This window comes from Desmodus rotundus, chromosome 7, assembly GCF_022682495.2.
Source record: "Desmodus rotundus isolate HL8 chromosome 7, HLdesRot8A.1, whole genome shotgun sequence".
Taxonomy (NCBI): Eukaryota; Metazoa; Chordata; class Mammalia; order Chiroptera; family Phyllostomidae; genus Desmodus; species Desmodus rotundus.
This window is the reverse complement of record NC_071393.1, coordinates 80,670,652-80,688,684: the sequence shown is the minus strand read 5'-3', so window position 1 is coordinate 80,688,684 and position 18,033 is coordinate 80,670,652. Positions and strand designations below refer to the sequence as shown.

The 18,033-nt window shown below is 41.3% G+C and overlaps 1 protein-coding gene across 5 annotated transcripts in view; it reads right to left on the bottom strand.

Annotated features, from left to right (window-relative positions):
* Nucleotides 1-458: 458 nt before the first annotated feature.
* The window catches only part of SLC12A1 (solute carrier family 12 member 1), an 82,255-nt gene continuing 64,680 nt past the window's right edge, over nucleotides 459-18,033 (bottom strand). For all 5 annotated transcript variants that reach the window (XM_045201630.2, XM_024568069.3, XM_045201632.2 and 2 more), the window contains 7 exons: nucleotides 16,377-16,520; nucleotides 13,712-13,843; nucleotides 13,365-13,476; nucleotides 10,788-10,874; nucleotides 4,212-4,347; nucleotides 2,771-2,838; nucleotides 459-1,754 (listed from right to left, as the gene is read on the bottom strand). In XM_045201630.2, coding sequence (XP_045057565.1) covers nucleotides 1,619-1,754; nucleotides 2,771-2,838; nucleotides 4,212-4,347; nucleotides 10,788-10,874; nucleotides 13,365-13,476; nucleotides 13,712-13,843; nucleotides 16,377-16,520 — 815 coding nt within the window. In that variant the 3' untranslated portion in view covers nucleotides 459-1,618. The remainder of the gene's footprint in view (nucleotides 1,755-2,770; nucleotides 2,839-4,211; nucleotides 4,348-10,787; nucleotides 10,875-13,364; nucleotides 13,477-13,711; nucleotides 13,844-16,376; nucleotides 16,521-18,033) is intronic.

The following is an 18,033-nucleotide window of genomic DNA, read 5'->3' as shown; positions in this document are numbered from 1 at the left end:
GGAGCCCAAACTGAAACAGTCTCTCAAAGAAACAAGAGCCAGACTTTGCTGTTACATTTAAGTCATTACTTCTCACCTCTTCCAGAGACCCTCCCAAGTGTTTCAGAGTGTCAGGCCCAGGTGAAGCTGGGCACACCTGCCCCTGGTCACCACATCTAGTCATTTGGATTTCAGGTGCAGAGGGCTCACGAGAGAGGGTCTAATCCAGGGCTGAGTTAAGTCAAATGCTCCCACACACGGGGTGGGGATAGCCTGCTGCTGCAGCTTTGCTGGCTCACTTGCTCCCCTGGTCATCCTTCTGAGCTGAGCCTGGGCTCGGAAGTCCTAATCTTAAATCCCGGTTTTCGGTAACCTTCAGATGAGGCCAATGATAGAAATTTTAAGGCTCACATCTGCTCCACCAATGCACTGTGATCTTAGTGACTGAAAAATAAAAACATGAACTAGGCCAAAGCGAATGAATTTCAGTGCTTTTATTTCAGGTTTATTGTTTCCCTTATATTTTATCAATTAGAATAAACAGTTAAAACATGTCAGGAAAAAAATCAAGTCATCAGAAAATAAAATTTTGTTGTTTTTTTTCAATGTGATTAAGTATTATAGGAATACTAACAAAAATGGGAAAATAATTAGTACTTATATTTTTCAAATTTTGCAAGTTTCTCCACGTTTTAATTACTCTTTTAAATCCATATAATCACTATATAAAGTAACTAAGTAAATGATTCAGTATATATTTCCTTATAATGTTTAAAAATTTGTGGTTGTTGGTTTTTAATTACTAGACATCTACGAAGATTTTATCTGTGCTCACCACTTAATTAGAAAACTATGCAAAGAAATAGTATAATGGAAATTTCAAACTATTTAACAGGGAAGAAAGTTAAGTTCTACATTAGTAATGGAATATGTTTCATTTAGTGAGAGATGTGTCGCCTCCTCACCCAGCTAGCATGCACCTCAGGCAGCAGCGGGCTGACGCCGTGTGTCGTCGCCAGCGATTGCTGTGATCACTCTAAGGACGTAATCTGTGCTACATTCAATAACCTTATTTCGGGAACTGCTTTAAACATTCTGTAGACTCCAGTGCTTCCTAAAGTTTTCAGTTGTTGATTTTCAAATCTCTCTGTAGGTATAAGCCTCTCAGAAGGGCAAGCATAGTCACGTTTGCTGCCCAGCTGGCCTTTTCCTTTGATAACCAGCCGTGTTCCTCCACCAGCCTGTCAGTAAGCATTTAGTGAGAACCCGCTGGGGGGCTGGGGCCTCCGTGGGGGCCTAGGAGCAAACAAACGGTTAGTTTTGCCTGGAGAAGCTTACAGTCAAGTTGATGCTTTTCATGAGCATAAACCAGCATGGGTTTGCTTAATTTTCTGGTGTATCGACAGCAATAACAAAGATGTTCTTCTTAGGTGTACCAGTGGCTTTGACACTGCCCTTAAGCTGACAGGAAAAAAAAAAGCTCCTATTAACTAATAAGAAAATGACAAAGTTTATGTAGAATCCTGTAGTATAGCCTCCAGAGGTTGCATAAGTGCGGATCGGATTTACAACATCAAGTACTGGACCGGTTCTTAATTATCCATATGTTAAGTTAAAGTGTGCCGTGATTTTTCATGATTTAAGAGTAAAATGTCAGGACATTTTTGTGGTTTCCTCTAACGAGTAAGACAGGAGGCAGGTTCTTCGTGAGGATTTCCAGCCAAGCCATGTACAACCAGTCTGAAATGGATCCTTTTCTGGCCACTGGGAGGCTCCTGACAGCAGGGGAGAAAACAGAAAGCAAAGGTGAGAGCTGCTGCTGGACTCAGCAACTCCTCTGGTTGTCTGAGCTACTTAGGAGGCGGTGCCTGAAACTTTTGTGCCCCTTCTCCGGAAAATGAAAGCACTTAAATTATTTTGAATATGGGTATTATACTGATGTATTTCTCAGATAATACAAATACCTATCAACCCGAGAATTAGGTTTAGGCCTTGTAGAGACAAAACACAACTATAGATTTTCACTCCTCTTTAAGTGGAAAATTGTATCAATCAATACTTCTCCCCCTTTTTTGGCAGAAATAATTTTTCCCAATAGTTTAAAGCTCTTATATTTGGAGAAACCTCAGAAACCAACTCTTTGAACCACTCAATTCAGGAGACCATTTTATGTCTTTGATGGATAGTCAGTCCTCCAGGCTAGATTTTGCTTGAAGACATATTATCTTTGTATAGAGGACTCTGTTCATGGGCTATAACTGTGAAGTAGTTGGAGGTTTTCATATTTAGCCATCAATCTTTAGGTAAACAAACATTGCTATTTTCAGTAGGTGCACCCCTAACGTGTGGGGTGGAGAGTCTCACCTTAACCTCTCCGCAGATGGCAAGGAGCCTCGTGAACATGCAGTGGACTCCTCACCGCAGGGGCACCCACCTAGCAAAGGGGCCTGTGGGCCTCACTGGCCGACTCGAAGCTTGTTAGGCAGGGAATCCCAGGGCCAGGCTCCTGGAGCATGGTCTGGAGGGGCCGCCGGGGCTGTGGGTGGGCACTGCCCTGCAGCAAAGTGCAAGTGGGGCCGCTGACGCCCGTGGGCCCCAGTTTTCTAGGTCTCAGGGTGAGAAGTATTTTTTTTTTCATTGTCTAAAATCCCACGTGTTCCAATTTTTTTAAGTTTCCTCCTGAATAGGCATGAACTTTTAAATTGATTAACCCATTTACCTAAGATTTCTCTTAGGTAACATTCTTAGGTGTCATTCTGGGACATTTTTAAATGTCTGCAGTGGTACTTACAGGACTATGAGATTAGCAGCTCTCGAGTGCTCCTGTAAGAGTTCATTCAGTCGAACTTGGCGGTAACTCTGTGGACAACATTCAGATTTTGTTGAGGGCAGTTTTCCCAGAATTACAAATAAAAATTTCTCTTCTTACCTCAAATTATAGACAAGTAGAAAAACCTCACTTCTAAAAAATACTACAATGATTTCATTCAGGTTTGGAAACATACAGTGTTTTAAAAAACCCACGAGAAATTTTAGAAACATGAAGTGTAGAACCAAGTTGCCTCTGTGCTGTGGTGTCTGATTAAATTCCAGGCGGGAAAAACGAGCAAGCAACATGGACAAGAGCAAAAAGAAGATGACAGCGACCAGTTCTGGGGACAAGGTTTGTGGGTGAAGAAAACTGACCTGATCTTCATACTAACTTGATATCTCAAGAATACAGATTGTATCCTAATCTACCTTTCTTTAAACTCCTTGCGTGTTTTATCAGCATAGGGTACTGGTTTCAACTAAACAGGCACCAAAAGGCTAGCCTGGAAAAATAATTACATTTAACTATTTTGCAGTGACAAGAATAATAATGTATATTATTATATTTCACTGGTTTCAGAAATGTGATTTGCTCATTTATATGAAAAGGCTTTGTTAGAACTGGGCAGTTTGTTATGCGGAGTTTATGATTTTTAGTAAGTTTTCCACTAACTTTGAAATGCTTTTATTACCTCGTGCTCTAATTTCTTCCAACTTAAGTTCCTAATGTAGTTTATTTAAATTTTGTAATTTAGAGGTTCTCGTGGTCCTTCTTCTTGAATGTCCAATCAAATTCAAATGTCAGTTCTTCTGCCTTACTCTTCTGTCCCTGCCCTATTCACCCTCCTCCTCATCACAGCTTCATTCAGGGCAGGCCAGAGGGGGGACAACTCCCGTCTTGTGTTTTCCAGAAAAGCTCCCATGTTCCCTCCATCGTGACAGTGTGTGCCTGGCCCAGCTTTCACCTTTGTTGTTCCTGTCTTTGTCATTCCCACCCCCACGCTCGTTTTCATAGCTGTCTTTCTCAGGTTGCGGTTCTTTGTTATTGCATCACTCCTGAGGCAACCTCTCTTCACGTACTTTGCGTGCACACTGCTTGACTCAAATTATTTCGGACTGATAGATCTGTCTCCTGTTCTACACAAGGAAACCTGAAAGGGGTTTTCACAATAGGTGTCAGTAACCTGTGTTTTTTTAACTGTTAAAAGGAATTGATTTTCATACTAAATAAATAAAAAGTTTTCTAAATCCTCCTATGTGGCAATACAATTGAAAAGCACTTGAAAAATGCAGGAACCCTGGATCTTAAATAATGAAATTCTATAATAGATACATTACTTCTTGATCTTTAAATCAACCACTGTTTCCTTTTTTCAGCTAGTTAGACAGCAAAGTAGAAATTAAGGAAGACAAGACTTTACCTTTTCCTTGACTGCTTCCAGTTCAGCATCTGTAATTTTCCATGGAGTTTCTCTTTTTAATTTCTCAGCAGTTGTTAAATCTTTGCAGCTTTCATGGAGCCGATATTGTTCTATCATCTCTTCAAAGACTTTCCAGCTGAAATTGGAATTATAAGGGAGGTCTCACAGTGGGAAACTAACTCATTATTTCACAGATACTCCTGGTCTGACTGGCTCCCCTGGCTGCTGAATCAGAGCTGAATGTCATGAACATCTTTTAAGAGTTACCTTTGCAAGGGACGTACTGTGAGTAAAACCATGACTACAGTACTGCCTCCTTATCCAAGGCCAGGCCTTAACTTGCTTGAGGACTTGTTTACCTTTTAGGTATTAGATCCTCCATATAAACGCACAAACACAGAGATAGTGGTTATTCCATAAACACGTTTTCTACATACTATAGTCAAAGACACAGTTGTAATGCAGAAGCTGTAGCCCAGAAATGAGTTTCCATCAGCCTATTTTACAGACTCCATGGCAGACAGGCATGAATCAGTGCAGGAGATAAACCAGGTTCCTGGGGATTTGGGGAGGGCTGTCCCCCTCACCTTCAGTCCACATGACAACGCCCACTCATGGCGGGCAGGAGGTGTGGGCAGGTGGGAGAACAGCAAGGCTCCCGCAAGTTCCGTGGCTGCAGAGCAATTTGAATGTTTGCTGCTAATAATGCACCTTTGTCCTTCTGCTGTTGTTGCCTGAGATTTTCAAATGACTGTTGTTAAGGTGCATATTAGAAAAACGAGCAAAAATCTAAATGTCTAAAATTCTGACGCATTTTAGAGTAACTAAGAAGAAATCATTTAATAGAGAACCGGGAGCAGCAGTATGCCAGCGCTATGGGACTTTTAAAAATTGCTGAAAAATCTCATGCTTGTCCTTCATAACAATCTCATAAGATATATCTTTTTTAAATGACAGCACAAAACAAAGCTTATGATTTATGAGAGTTGTCGTCTTTGGTACACTAACGATCTCGAACATAAATAATTTTCTTTGGTTTTATATAATGTAGCTTGTGTGTAATTTAGTAACTTTGGAAGGAGTGATAATTCCATTCAATGTGCTGTTAGGCTAAGAAATTAAAATATGAAGCTGTGAGTTCAATGATCTCATCAGCTGGCGTGATTTAGGATTCCCAGATCAAAGTACACAGACTACTACCAATGAGTAGAAGGCCCCTACCCGTGTGCCTTTGTTAAGGGATCGGAAAGATACTTAATGCAGTAGATTGCGGACACCAGGACTTATTTAGAACTGTGGACGATGACAGGGAAGGAATAAGACTGATGTGCCCCATTATTCTTTCAACCACACAGTACTTGTATTCGCAGTTTGTTCCCACAGCGCCGCCCTTTTGGAAGCCTCGGGCGGAAATCAGTGCGAAGGGGCTGGCCCGGGAGAGAAGAGCCTGGGTTCTCCCTCCAGCTCTTCTGCCCCCCACCACAACATGGGTAGCCCCGCCTATGACGGGGGGTGACGATGGCTGCTCAGAGCTGGCGTGCGGGTTGGTATGAGGGTCAGTACGGTGATTTTGGTGACAGTGCTGTGAAAAGTGTGCAGTGCCCTGTAAAGGCAAGGAATTTGTTTTACTGCACAGCCACAGGTCGAGGTTAGCCACTGAGAGGCTCTCTGTTTAAGCTCTCCACAGGCTTGTTTTGATCACGATAAGAGTTTTCTTTGCATCTTAATGGGCTTATTGGAAAGAGCAGTTCAAAAATAGCTTCCTAAGAAATAGAAGGCAGAATGGAGGTAGTTGGTTGTCTCCCTGCATTTGTACTACTACCTTCCCCATTGTAGTCTGGGTGGGAATGACTCCATCCCCAGCATCAGCCAGTCCACACAACTCTATCCTTTCTGCCAGCGTGGTTGGCCAAGGCGGGCTCATAACCCAGGTAAGCTTGATGAATAGGGGCCTAGCATTCCACTTGACCATGGTGAGTGGTGCAGTGGCTTAGCTTGGTACAGCCTAAATGGTGCCCATGACCTGAATTCAATGACTGGGGAAGAGACAAACTTTCTCACTGAATATAAATTCACAAATGTGCAGTCCTGGTCGCTATGGACAGTCATCTTGCTTTTATCAGCAAAATCAACTTGAACTTACAATTTCATAATGAAAGGTAGAGAGAATGAAAGTGAATTAGTCTTTGATTGCAAAATTAAATTTCTAGATCAAGCTTTGCCTGAAAACCAAAACACAAGGTGGGGGGGCTCCCCCCAAAATGCAATTTATTTATAAAAATTGTGTATTTATTCTTACATGTGTAAACTTCAGTCACTTTCAAAGTACTCTCCATTTCACTCAATACCCCTAGTGAGATGTTTTTTCCACTGCTCAAAACAGTTTCTGAACTCATTGATTTTGATGCCTTTAGTACTTCTGCTGCTTTTTGTTTCAACTCTTCCACATCGGCAAAACATTTCCCTTTGAGGCTGTTTTTTATCCAGGGAAACAAAAAAAGTCACTCAAGGTGAGATCGGGTGAATAGGGAGGGTGGGGCACAGGGGTCACGTTGGTTTTTGGTCAAACACTGCTGAACACTCAGCATGGTGTGGGCAGGTGTGCTCGTAAATCACCCATCGTGAAATGGGCAAATGCACTGAAAGAGCCTTCGAAACAAATTCACTGAAACCGAAGCTGAACGCAGCCTCTCACAACAGCACCAGCTAGTACACTGATACAGATGGGTTCCTACAACACTCAACTAACAGGGGGAAGCCAGTATTGCAAGGGGCCCACCTGCCAGGAGATAATTCCATTTTTTCATTTTTTGGTCCCCCCACATACACTTGTATTTTTTAGTTATGTTTGACATAATTTCTATTAGTTAGGTCACTCACTATGAGTTTTCTTTTACCTGCAACTGAAATATGCTAAAGTGACACAGAAGGTTGTCATGGGCTATACTTGCCCATGTGTTTTCTCTGAACTCTTACTACTCCTTGACTGTGTTCGCCTTTCACTTGTTCATCCTCATCCTGAGCTGGTCATTTCTCATCTCCTAGCTAGGTAATCCAAAGTTAGCTGAAGATTTTTATTTTAATTCGCATTAAATGTGATTTTTCTTATAAGTATTTTTTAAAATGACTCAAGAATAGGCCAAGCATTACATGCTATTAAAAATAAATGAGATTTAATTCAATTAAAATATTAACTCCAGCTGCCTTGCCTTCTCCATCCTGTTCTTCATAATAACAAAGTTTAAAATGTTTTTAATTGTATAAAAATTTCCCCCCTAATTTACATAAGATTTCTTCTTTCCAATTAATGTACTAGTTATTTTTATGGTCACTCTAGCATCTTTAAATTAAATTATCTAGTTAATTGCTTCTAGTTTCTCCTGATTTCTATATAAAGACTGTTGTCCTTTTGGCCTATGACTTTTAATTCAGTTACACAATAAAAAATGAAATTCAACCACAAGAGCTTTTCAGTTTTTCCTGGCTCCACGAGTTTCTCATTAACTTTGCTTTTGTACTCCCTCTTCACCCTTGCTCTATATTGTGGATAATGTTTCTATGATAGAATGTCCCCATCATGACTTACTGATGCTTTATGGTAGTTGAAAGATTTATTAAACATAATTTAAGGACATGAAACCTTAGCTTCCAACACTGAAATCACTGACAAACTATCTTGGACATTCAGCGTCACCCGGTGACCAAAAACAAAAAGAAAAAACCAGTGACCCGACGATAGTTGTTGACGATAGGTCAGGGCTGCTCGGCCAGGAAGGCCCAGGTGGGAGCTGACACTGAGCCAGCTGCTCCAAGCTTTGGGCCCTGGGCCCAGAGCTGCGTCAGCTCGGAGGAAGAGTTCTCTCTCTCATTGATATACCCTGAGGTGTTGCCTTTTTAAAGTTATCACAAAGGTGCCAGATGTGCTACCAGTGGCCATATGTGAGATTTACTGAATGACCATTCTGTGTTCTAAAATTTACCTGCAAATGTTGGAACAGCTGTTGCCAACATCAGATAAATAGATGACTGTTTTATAAAGGAACTCGGCATTGGTTGCAGCGGAGGCTGAAGAGAGGGGGACTGCATGCCCAGCACACCTCCTCCTGGTGGCCTCTTAGCTTTGTGCCGGGGTAATCACTGCAAAAGTTCTCTAACTCCAGTGAGAAATTTAATTTTAATTCTTCCCCTTCACCTCCCTCAAGACCTTGAAATACCAGGGGAAAAAATCTCAGAGATTATGAAAACTAGTTCATGTATTTTTCTGAGAAAGGGAAATAGATCTCTTCATAGCAGGATGAGAAGGGTATGTAAGAAACACCCAATTAAAATGGTATCTAAAATTAAATTTAGCTATTGGGAAACAAGCAAAAATGCCTGGGTCTCTGCTTCTTACTTCTGTTCATAGAGTTTGACCCCTGAAAAGAGGAAACCTTGACACAAAGGTCAGAGGTAGTAAGGTGAAGAGTGGCTAGACTATGCTGGGCAATGAAAGAATGCAGAGGCATGGCTAATGGAAGCAGTACATCAACATTCCTGGTGACTGTACATAAATGATGGGTGTGATGGGCTGACCATGGCACAGACTAGCATGAAGAAAGGGAAGGAGCCCTGGCCAGTGAGGCTCAGTTTGTCAGAGAATCAGCCTGTAAACCAAATGTTGCAGGTTCACCTGTAAACAAAAATAGTGTAGGTGTGATCCCTAGTCAGGGTACATGCCTAGGTTGTGGGTTCAGTTCCCAGTCAGGGTGTGTATGAGAGGCAACCAATCAATGTTTTCCTCCCTCTCTCTCCCTCCCTCCCCCTCTCTCTAAAATCAATGAGCATGTCCTTGGATAAGGACAAAAAGAAAGAAAGGGAAGGAAACAAGGACTTGGGTAGAGAAAACCATATTGATGGGTAAGGGGGCAAAGATGTAGGAACAAATTGATCAACAAGCATAGATAGTCCTTAAATGCTGGTAAGACAAAAAACAAATAACAAGAAGAAGAATTCGGCTACAAGTAGGTGACTAATTTGTGCCTGTGACTGAACCAGGGTTTATAGAAAATCCAAAGTTAGCAGGGCATGCTGTGACCACCTTCTAGACAACAGTAAATGGCCCTGTACTTGAAAAGCGTTGGTAGGCTCTGGCCTGCTGCTAAGTGTCACATGCTAGGGAGTCATCGGACCTGCTATGTTATGAAAGAGAATGCATTTCCGCCAATCAGAGCTGTGAGATTAGCTCATTTGATCACATCCCTGCAATGCCAAGAGGCAATGACTTAGACATTAAAATTCTTCAAATGAAATGTGGAAGGCTACCAGAGATTATTGCATGAAGGAATTTGTGGTATACTTGATGTGATGAAATATTACATAGTAATAACCTAGGTCAACCCTGACAATTACAGCTTACCATAGTTAAGGAGTTCGTAAAGCCATTTTAAGTGACCTGTAGACTTGGAGGAATCATGAATACCTTCTAACAGCATGAAGTTCAAGGTTATTCAGTAAACAAGAATGCATCCTAAATTTGGATGATTTTCAGTTAGGTATTAAGCTCATATAGGATATATGAATCAAAATAAGGGAAGAGCGAGAAGACCTGAGGAGTGTGTAACAGCAGCCCAAGAAGAGCAGGAGGAAGGAGCAAAGACGGTCAACAGGAATGAGAAGAGGCCCAGAGGCCGGTGAAGACCCAAGGCATACCTTCGTGACTCTCTCTGCCCTAACCTTAGGAGCCCCATTCCACACCAAATCAAACATGTAGAATTACATTCAGATGCAATAATAAACACGATTTCAGATTGTAAACAATTGAAAACATTTGTAGTTGTTAACTTATTGCTCTAAGTAGTTCACTTAGCTTACAATCAGCTATAATTTCCAGGTAATCTTGCACCTCTGGGAACTCCTGTGAAGATCTAACCTTCGAATTGTTTTTAAATATCCTGGACTTGACAATTTAATAATTAAAGAGGGTTAAAATGATGTTGTATGTTGAAGATACTTAAGCAATTATTTCAAATCTGTTATTTTTACATTTTGGAGCAGATACATTCCCTTGTCAGGCTTCAGGTAGTATTAAAGGCCTCCTTTTGGGGCCCTCACAGGTCTAAGCACTGAAACCTTAGTGCCTGAAGGCTAGAATGGCCATGAGGGCTGTTCCTGTCACTGTGCCTAGAAGACACAAGCTGTTTCCATGTCTTCTGCACCGGAGCTCTCCACCAGGACTCCCCACCAGTAACTGTAAATAATGGTAACTTGTCCTGACCAGGTCAGAGTCCTCTCAGCTTACACTTCCTGCTATTCTTGCCGCCATAGACACCAAGAACATGAAGGGCAATTCTAAAATGCTAACTAAACTATATTTCAACGATTCTCCCTCTCCAGCTCATCTCCACCATAAGACTTCTCCTTCCTTTAGAATGTACTTAGTAGTACTATGTCATGATCATTTGAAGTCCCTTTTTATGATATCCTATCAGGAAGTCACTGCCGTAAACATATAACATTTTTACCCTTTTAATGATCAACACAAAAGAGATGAGAGACCATCACAGATTTAAAAAATGGACCTTGTTAAATGTTTCATACCTTTCTTTGTTTGGTTTAATGTTGATGTCCCCAATGATATGGATGTCTGCAAATTTTATCCTAAATTTGCTCAGAAGGGAGGCCATTCTGAAAATATAAGGAAAAAAAAACCTTTGTCATTCCGTATTTAGCTACGTTTCAAAGTGTTTTGTGTTTAAGATATCCAAAGCAACCATGACTTATTTCCACTTAGCTGTCAGACAAAGTCTTTGGTTAGTGTTTGATTTTCATTATCATACTTGATAGACATATTAAGCATGGATCAAGCAATTTCATTGAAGGCAAAAGAAAAAGAAAAAAAAAGAAAAAGAAAAATCCTGTAGGTACAGATATTGGAAACAGCAAACCCAGCTCTGCATTATGTTTCAGGGAAAACAATGTAGAGCTGTCCAAATATCTTTATCATTTGAAAAAAGAATGAATTTTAATACTTATTGACCATATTTTGCTGACAATTTTTAGAGTTTACTGTCAAAATACTGACTAATAATTATACTGTGGACTCTGAGAAAGAATATGCGTTCTGAGAAGGGCTCCTGGTGGCTAACTGGACTCAAGTTTAAAATCAGAGCCAAGCAGCTATTTCTAAATAGGGGCCTCTCCCACAAACTGCACCTCCAGGAGAAGCCTGCACTGCCTGTCTCCTGCACTGAACTGCCTGTCTGCACTGTGTTCCTGCCATCTGAGCCTGCTCTTGTAAAGTAAGTCTTGGAATTCGATTTCAACCAATAGGACTGAGGCTTTCTCAGTCCAATCAGAGCTACACAGCTATAGCCGCATCAGCATCTTCTTTGACCAGAGTGACTCCATTCTGACACATGAAGACAGTACTTGTTGGACCAATCAAACTGTGACTATTTGGAGTCCTCATTTGCATGAGGACAGACCAGTCAGGGACCAGGGATTTGGACTTCTTGCTATAAAAGCACTCTCCTCTCTGGCTTGAAGAGTGTACTCTCCCTTTCTACCAAAGACAGAGACTGCCTTTTCCCAGCTGGAGCTGAAGAAGTCTCACTGGAGCAAGGGAGGGCAGAGCAGGAAGAGCGACTGGCACAGAACGGGCCAGCACAGGTGGAGCAGACGAGCAGAGCAGAGCCCCCCGTGCCCGAGGGCCGCCTCACAGCCATGCTGCTCCACAGCTGTGCTGCTTCATAATTGAGCTGAAGCACTATCGAACTGTTCCACAGCTGGGCTGTTCTCACAGTTGTGTGTCACAATTGAGCTGTTTGGACTGATTAAAGTTTCCTTCTTCAGCACACCCCAAATTGGTGCTGAATTGATGCCAATGACAATTGGTTGACAATATATTATTATATATTGGAGGTTTTTTCCCCATGGCAACTGAAAATTTTGATACAATTTCAAAATAACAAAAAAATTACAGGGATAGTGCAAAGAAATCAATTTTATGTTCTGCCCCATTTGATTCATCATTTTCTTTTTCTCTCTTTGTATGTTTACATCTATATACATCTCTCTCTCTCCTCCTTTCTTTCCTTTGCTTGCTTTCTTGTTTTCTTGTTATCTGCCCACCTACCTACCAAAGACAATCTCTTATATAGAGTACAATTTTTGAAATCAGGAAACTTAACATTGATACCATGCTACATCTAATCCACTAAGCATTTTCAACTCTTATCGTTGTCCCAATAAGACCCTGGAGGCTTTAAGAAAGGTAATTGTTATAGACATCATGTTTGTTTTCATTTTAATATGACCCTCTTTAAGAGAAATTAAATATATGATACCTCATAAAAAGGGGGAGAAAATATTTAAGAAATCATTGAACAAGAGCCCATTGCTATTCTGTGATTTCTGGAAGTAGATTCCAGAAAGGGCTCAGGACGTAGACATGCCACGAAGGCCTGGAAGCTGCCGAAGGTCCTTCGGATTTCCTCCAGGACTCTGGTTGCACCACTTTCTTGCTCAGTACGCTTGTTGTTCTCACAACTACACATCAGCTCTTCATAGGTTAGTTAATAAAGATTCAGACTTATACTGTGAGACTTTCTTTGTTTTTATTCTTTAATTAGAAAGGTTCTCACAGTCCTCCATTTAAACTCTTCCACACTACAAATGAGAAGGTGGGGGCTCAGACGGGTACAGTGACTGCAAAGCCCGGCAGCGGGGTGGTGGCGGGCTGGGATGAGGACCCGGGCAGCCTCTCGGTTCTCTGTGAGGCCAGCCGTGCTGGAGTGCCGGCGGGGAATGACCTCATTTGGGCCTCCCAGAAGGAGCTGTTGGACACAAATGCTGGCAGGCTCTTCCTTTCTGGGATTCACTCACTAGTCAGAACACAATATACTTTATACAAGATAATGATACTTTCATTCAAGACAAGGTGAGGCTTCTGTGCCAAACTCCTTTTTGAAAGCATTTGTGGCAGAGGATAAAAGGAGAGTGATTAGAAAAGTTACACAGATAATTTATTGACTAGAACACCAAGTGACTATGAAGCGTATCACGGTGGATTTTCTTTACATCTATTGTACCTCAAAGTCACTTAAAGTTCTTATAACTAAAACATTAGAACAACAGACATCCAAAATGTGCTAGCACAAGTGATAAGTTGCTTACACAATTTTTTCTTCTTCGATGCGGTTAACCTTTCCTCCAACGTAGATTCTTAATTTACAGTCTTTCCATTTTTTCCTGAGAGTCAAGATATAGGGGATGAGGAGTGTTAACCCTGAAAAAAAGTAAATTATGACAGAAAAAATGAGTATATCTTACTGAAAGGAAATGAATGGCTTTTCATCTTTTTCCACTCCCACATTCACAGCTCCTAAATAACGTACAGTCTTTGGAGAACACAGAAATGTTATTTTTTAACTGCTATCTTTTTCATATACCTTCCCTTGCTGTTGGTTAAATTTATCAACACAGAAATTCTGCTCCCTAGAGTATATTCCAGAAAATGTTACCTCCATCATCAAACAGCCACCAAACATCAATTGTGCCTTTTCCTTGCTTCTTTTTAAATTGGGTGCTGGCTTCTACCAGCTTCTGGTTGAACTCCCCCACATGCATAGACTGGATTGTGTTAATGCTGCTGTCTGCAATGAAAGAGAAAGTGGTATATCCATTTGTGTTTTGAGGAAAGAAACAAAATAACTTTCCAATAGATCTCTTCAGGAAAATAGAGGAAGGGTCATGAATTAAGACTTTTTTTAGTTTCAGGTAAATAGTGAACTCTGTTCTCTGAAAAGGGGAGATAAAGGTCGAATACATGGTAACTTATATCATCTTCAGTGGTTTGAAAAAAATTTTAAAATCTTTACCCTAGAATATGTTTTAGAGAGAGGAAAGGGGGGGGAGAGAGAGACATCCATGTGAGAGAGAAACATCGACTGGCTGTCTCCCATAAACACCCTGAGCAGGGATGGAACCCGACCTAGGCATGTGCCCTGACCTGGAATCGAACCTGCAACCTTTGGACGTATGGGACGATGCTCTAAGTGAGTGAGCTACCCGGCCAGGGCTGAAAATTTTAGATATTGGTTTTATGGATTATTTTCAGATTGCATCTTTTTCCATTCCCACATTCACAGCTCCTAAATAATATAAAGTCTTTGGGGAACACAGAAATGTTATTCTTTAACTGCTATCAGTTACTGGTCTCAGCGTGAAGTCATTACTTAGACATGTAACAATGCTAAATTAGCTAGAAAGAACTGCTGCATTTTACAAATTTTGGATATAACTCAATTTAATCACATTTTCAGATTTACTTGAAAGCAGGACACAGGGTGACCAGTTTCTGGGAAGAAGTAATTGAATCGGTGGCATTCCTTCAGTAGACGGTTCATGGTGTAAGTTCCATGAGTGCAAAGCGCGCAGAAGGCCGGGGACGCTGTGTGTCTGGACTGTGTGTGACCCTTCGATCCCAATGCCAGCCTGTTTTACTATTTAAGGAGTCTTGTGAAGCTAAAATAAAGCCATCGGAGCTATTTCAACTTCTGTGAATGAGATGAAAAACCCAAGAAATATGGAAAGACAATTTTTTTTTTGTACTTGAGCTATAATTAAGGGTGCACAAGAAATGCTTGAAAAGAATTGTAATGCGATTTCCAACCACCATGGACACAATGAAAGTGTTCCGGGGAACTAGGCCAGTGTTTGAACTGGACCCTTGTTTCTGTTTGCCAGTAGGGGTTTCTTTGCTACATTGTGTATATTATTTCTTATTTCCACGTCTTTCAAAGTTGCGACTTTATTGCTTATTTCAAAGAGGTGGTGTCACTGTAGTGCTTGGAGGGGAGCTGACAGCAGCGCACAGCTTCCTCTCTGATCTAAGAGGTTCTAAAGACGCTTTGTTCTGTCTTTTGCTGTTTTCCTGTTTTGGGCCTCCCTGTTCTGAAGCAATTATCTTATATTGTTTTTATCTCCCCAGGACTGCTGAGGGAGAAAGTAAATGCATTTATAAAATGGACCAAACCCTGCCCCCACTTACACACACATCAAAGCGTCCAGAGGACTCGAGCATGAGTACCTGGAGGCAGAGTTGGTCTTGATCTAGAGCTCAAACCAACAGAAGCCCAGAGCAGTGCAGGGGCCTGCGTTAGAGCTGTGTCTGAAATCTTAGGTGTTGGGTATAACACACAACCTTATTTTGCTTTTCCAAACAATGAGACGTGTTGACTTTCAGAGGAGTACATTTTTGCCCAAACTATTGTGAGGCACAAACACGCTTCCAGAATAAATAACAAGTCCCCTTCATTAATAAGGACATGAATGCTGCCCTCTTCACCATCAGCTAAAGAATGGTAAGCATAGTATTGGGCTATGACTTCTAAATTTTCCATGGCTTTTCCAGTTCTGCTACTGAATAGAGCAGATTCAATGGATTGTTAACTCTTCTCATAAATTAACCAAATAGTTGGGAAGAAAAAAAGATAACAGTTAGCATCCAGATGGTCATACTCTAACATTTTACAGCCTTAAAGTCCTGATAATACCACCAACACTAGATTTAAACACTTCGTTTTCGTAGAAAATGGCATTTTAAGGGTGATGATACAGAGCTGGCTTTCTTAATTGCCCCTGCAATACTGCAGGTACCTAAGGGAACCTCTGGTATTTGAAGGGGCACATAAAAAAACATATTTTGTATGTATATGTAAATTTCACCCTTGGGTTACAGTAGGAAAACAAGGAAACAAAACCAAACTTTTGCCAGGGTAGCAGACAGCTTCTTCAAAAGGTTGGATTCTGTCAGCCTGCCCTAGAAGGCTGCTAACTCTCAGTTTGGATCTTGCTATTTGACTTCAAGACCCTCCTACAGAAACGATCTCTCGCGGGCTGCACACCAGTGAACGACTCCAGTAACTAGGATTATTAGTGCATGACAGAAATAAACGTTAACATTCTAACTTTCTACCAGCAGAGGTTGCTGTGGACCTCATTAAACTCAAAACTGCAGTGTTTCTCGAAAGAGCAGTTTTCAAAAACACAAAAAACAAAAACAAAAACCCCCAAATGTTTGAGTCAACTGTTTATGAAATTTATAGCAAGGTCTTTCATTTCCAGTCCTCTGCTCCAGGATGTATGCCTAATATTTAGATGTAAGTGTACTGCTCAGCTACTTACCTTTTTTAGAAGGTGTCTTTGTAATGTTCAACTTGCCAGCTTTTTTAAATAAGCCTCGGATGCCTCCACTTCCTTCCTCACTGTCATTGTCTTTGATAGTGGCTTCCAAAGCCAGCCTCTCCTGTTCTAATTTCTCTAACTCATCTGTAGAGAGAAGACAAAGTCACTTACTAAACTCAGAGAAACAAAGTTTTTAGGAAACTCATAAACTATTTTAACATTAAAGTGGTATATCTGCGATAAAATGATTATCATAATATGATTTTTTCTGAATGATTATTAAAAAGTAATGTGATGTCAGTAAATTATATTAAGAAAGTAATAGTTACCTAAAAATAGCTCTGTGTGTTACTTATAATATATGAAAGTTACCATGTGTTTATTCATAAGGGCTAGTTAATGTCATCTTTATTCACTTCATGCAAAAACCCAAACAGCCAGACGCACTGCACATAAGGTCTTATGTACTGAAAGCTGCTGATTTACTGACCTGAGCTACTGAACCAGGTATTTTACAGGCGGGAGTGACCGCACTACAGAAGTGGGCCAGGTGTAGAACAGGCACGACAATGCCCCCTGAATCGAAACATAAGACTAGGGAACAGGAATCAAGGAAAGGGAACCAAATCTTACAGTAAGCTGACGGCGACACATATCCACCCCCGATGCTTCCCGATAAACAAAGCACTTTTCTGCAGTGAGTGACCGAAGCGAAAGCAACCACAGCCAAGATGTGTGTGTGCCTGTCTGGGTTCAGCTTGCTAAAAAGGGTCTCGTGCCACTCGAGTCTGGAATAACAGGCTGTGCAGAATTTCCTGTCCGTGGTTCAGACCCATTATCCAAACTCTGATGGTGTGTCTGGCTGCCTTTTCTCATTTGGGGATTCCGATCGTGACGAAAAACTCCTAGCTGCTGAGTAATGTGTTACAGCGTGCTCTGACCTCGCCTGCACTGGAGCAGGGTAAATAAAGACTTTGAGAGCAGTCACAGGACAGTGCTGAAGAGCGATGGGCATTCCTGCCTCCAGTGAGCACGGTGTCCCTCTGGTCAGATCCCCTTGTCTTGCCTGCTGAGAACAGAGCCTTAGAAAATGAGCCATGTTCTGAGACAAAGAGTAGAAAACCTAGATTTGATGTTACAAAACACTGGTAAGGCTTTTGCAAATGTCAACCCTCGGAGCCTGTTGCCTCATCTATCCGGGAAGCGAAGCTATACAAACTCTAGATTTATCAATTATGCACTAACTAAATCTGTCAGGACAGTCTCATCCCTAGACAGTGCTGTGATTCAGCTACACAGAACTGTCTGGCCCCTTTCCAGGTCTTAGCAATTAATCTTTTGCCAGTGGCATGAGATGTAAGGTCAAATCAGCCATGTGATTTCCCCAAAGCTTCAAAGGTTCTCAAGATCAGCAGCTATAGCAAATCTGAGAAATTAGACCGATGGTATTAAAGCTCAGAAAGGAGCTCCTTACCCCTGGCGTTTGAAAGGTGAATACAAGCTGCATTGCACTAGGGGTCACGACCCATCACAGCTCTGCTGCTGGCTTTACGTGACATTAAGCCAGTCATTGACTTTTCCTCTGCCTCTGATTTCCTGTCTGTGAAATGGAAAACTGTAACCCTTCCCCCTTTTCCTAGCGTTGCAAAAAGAATAA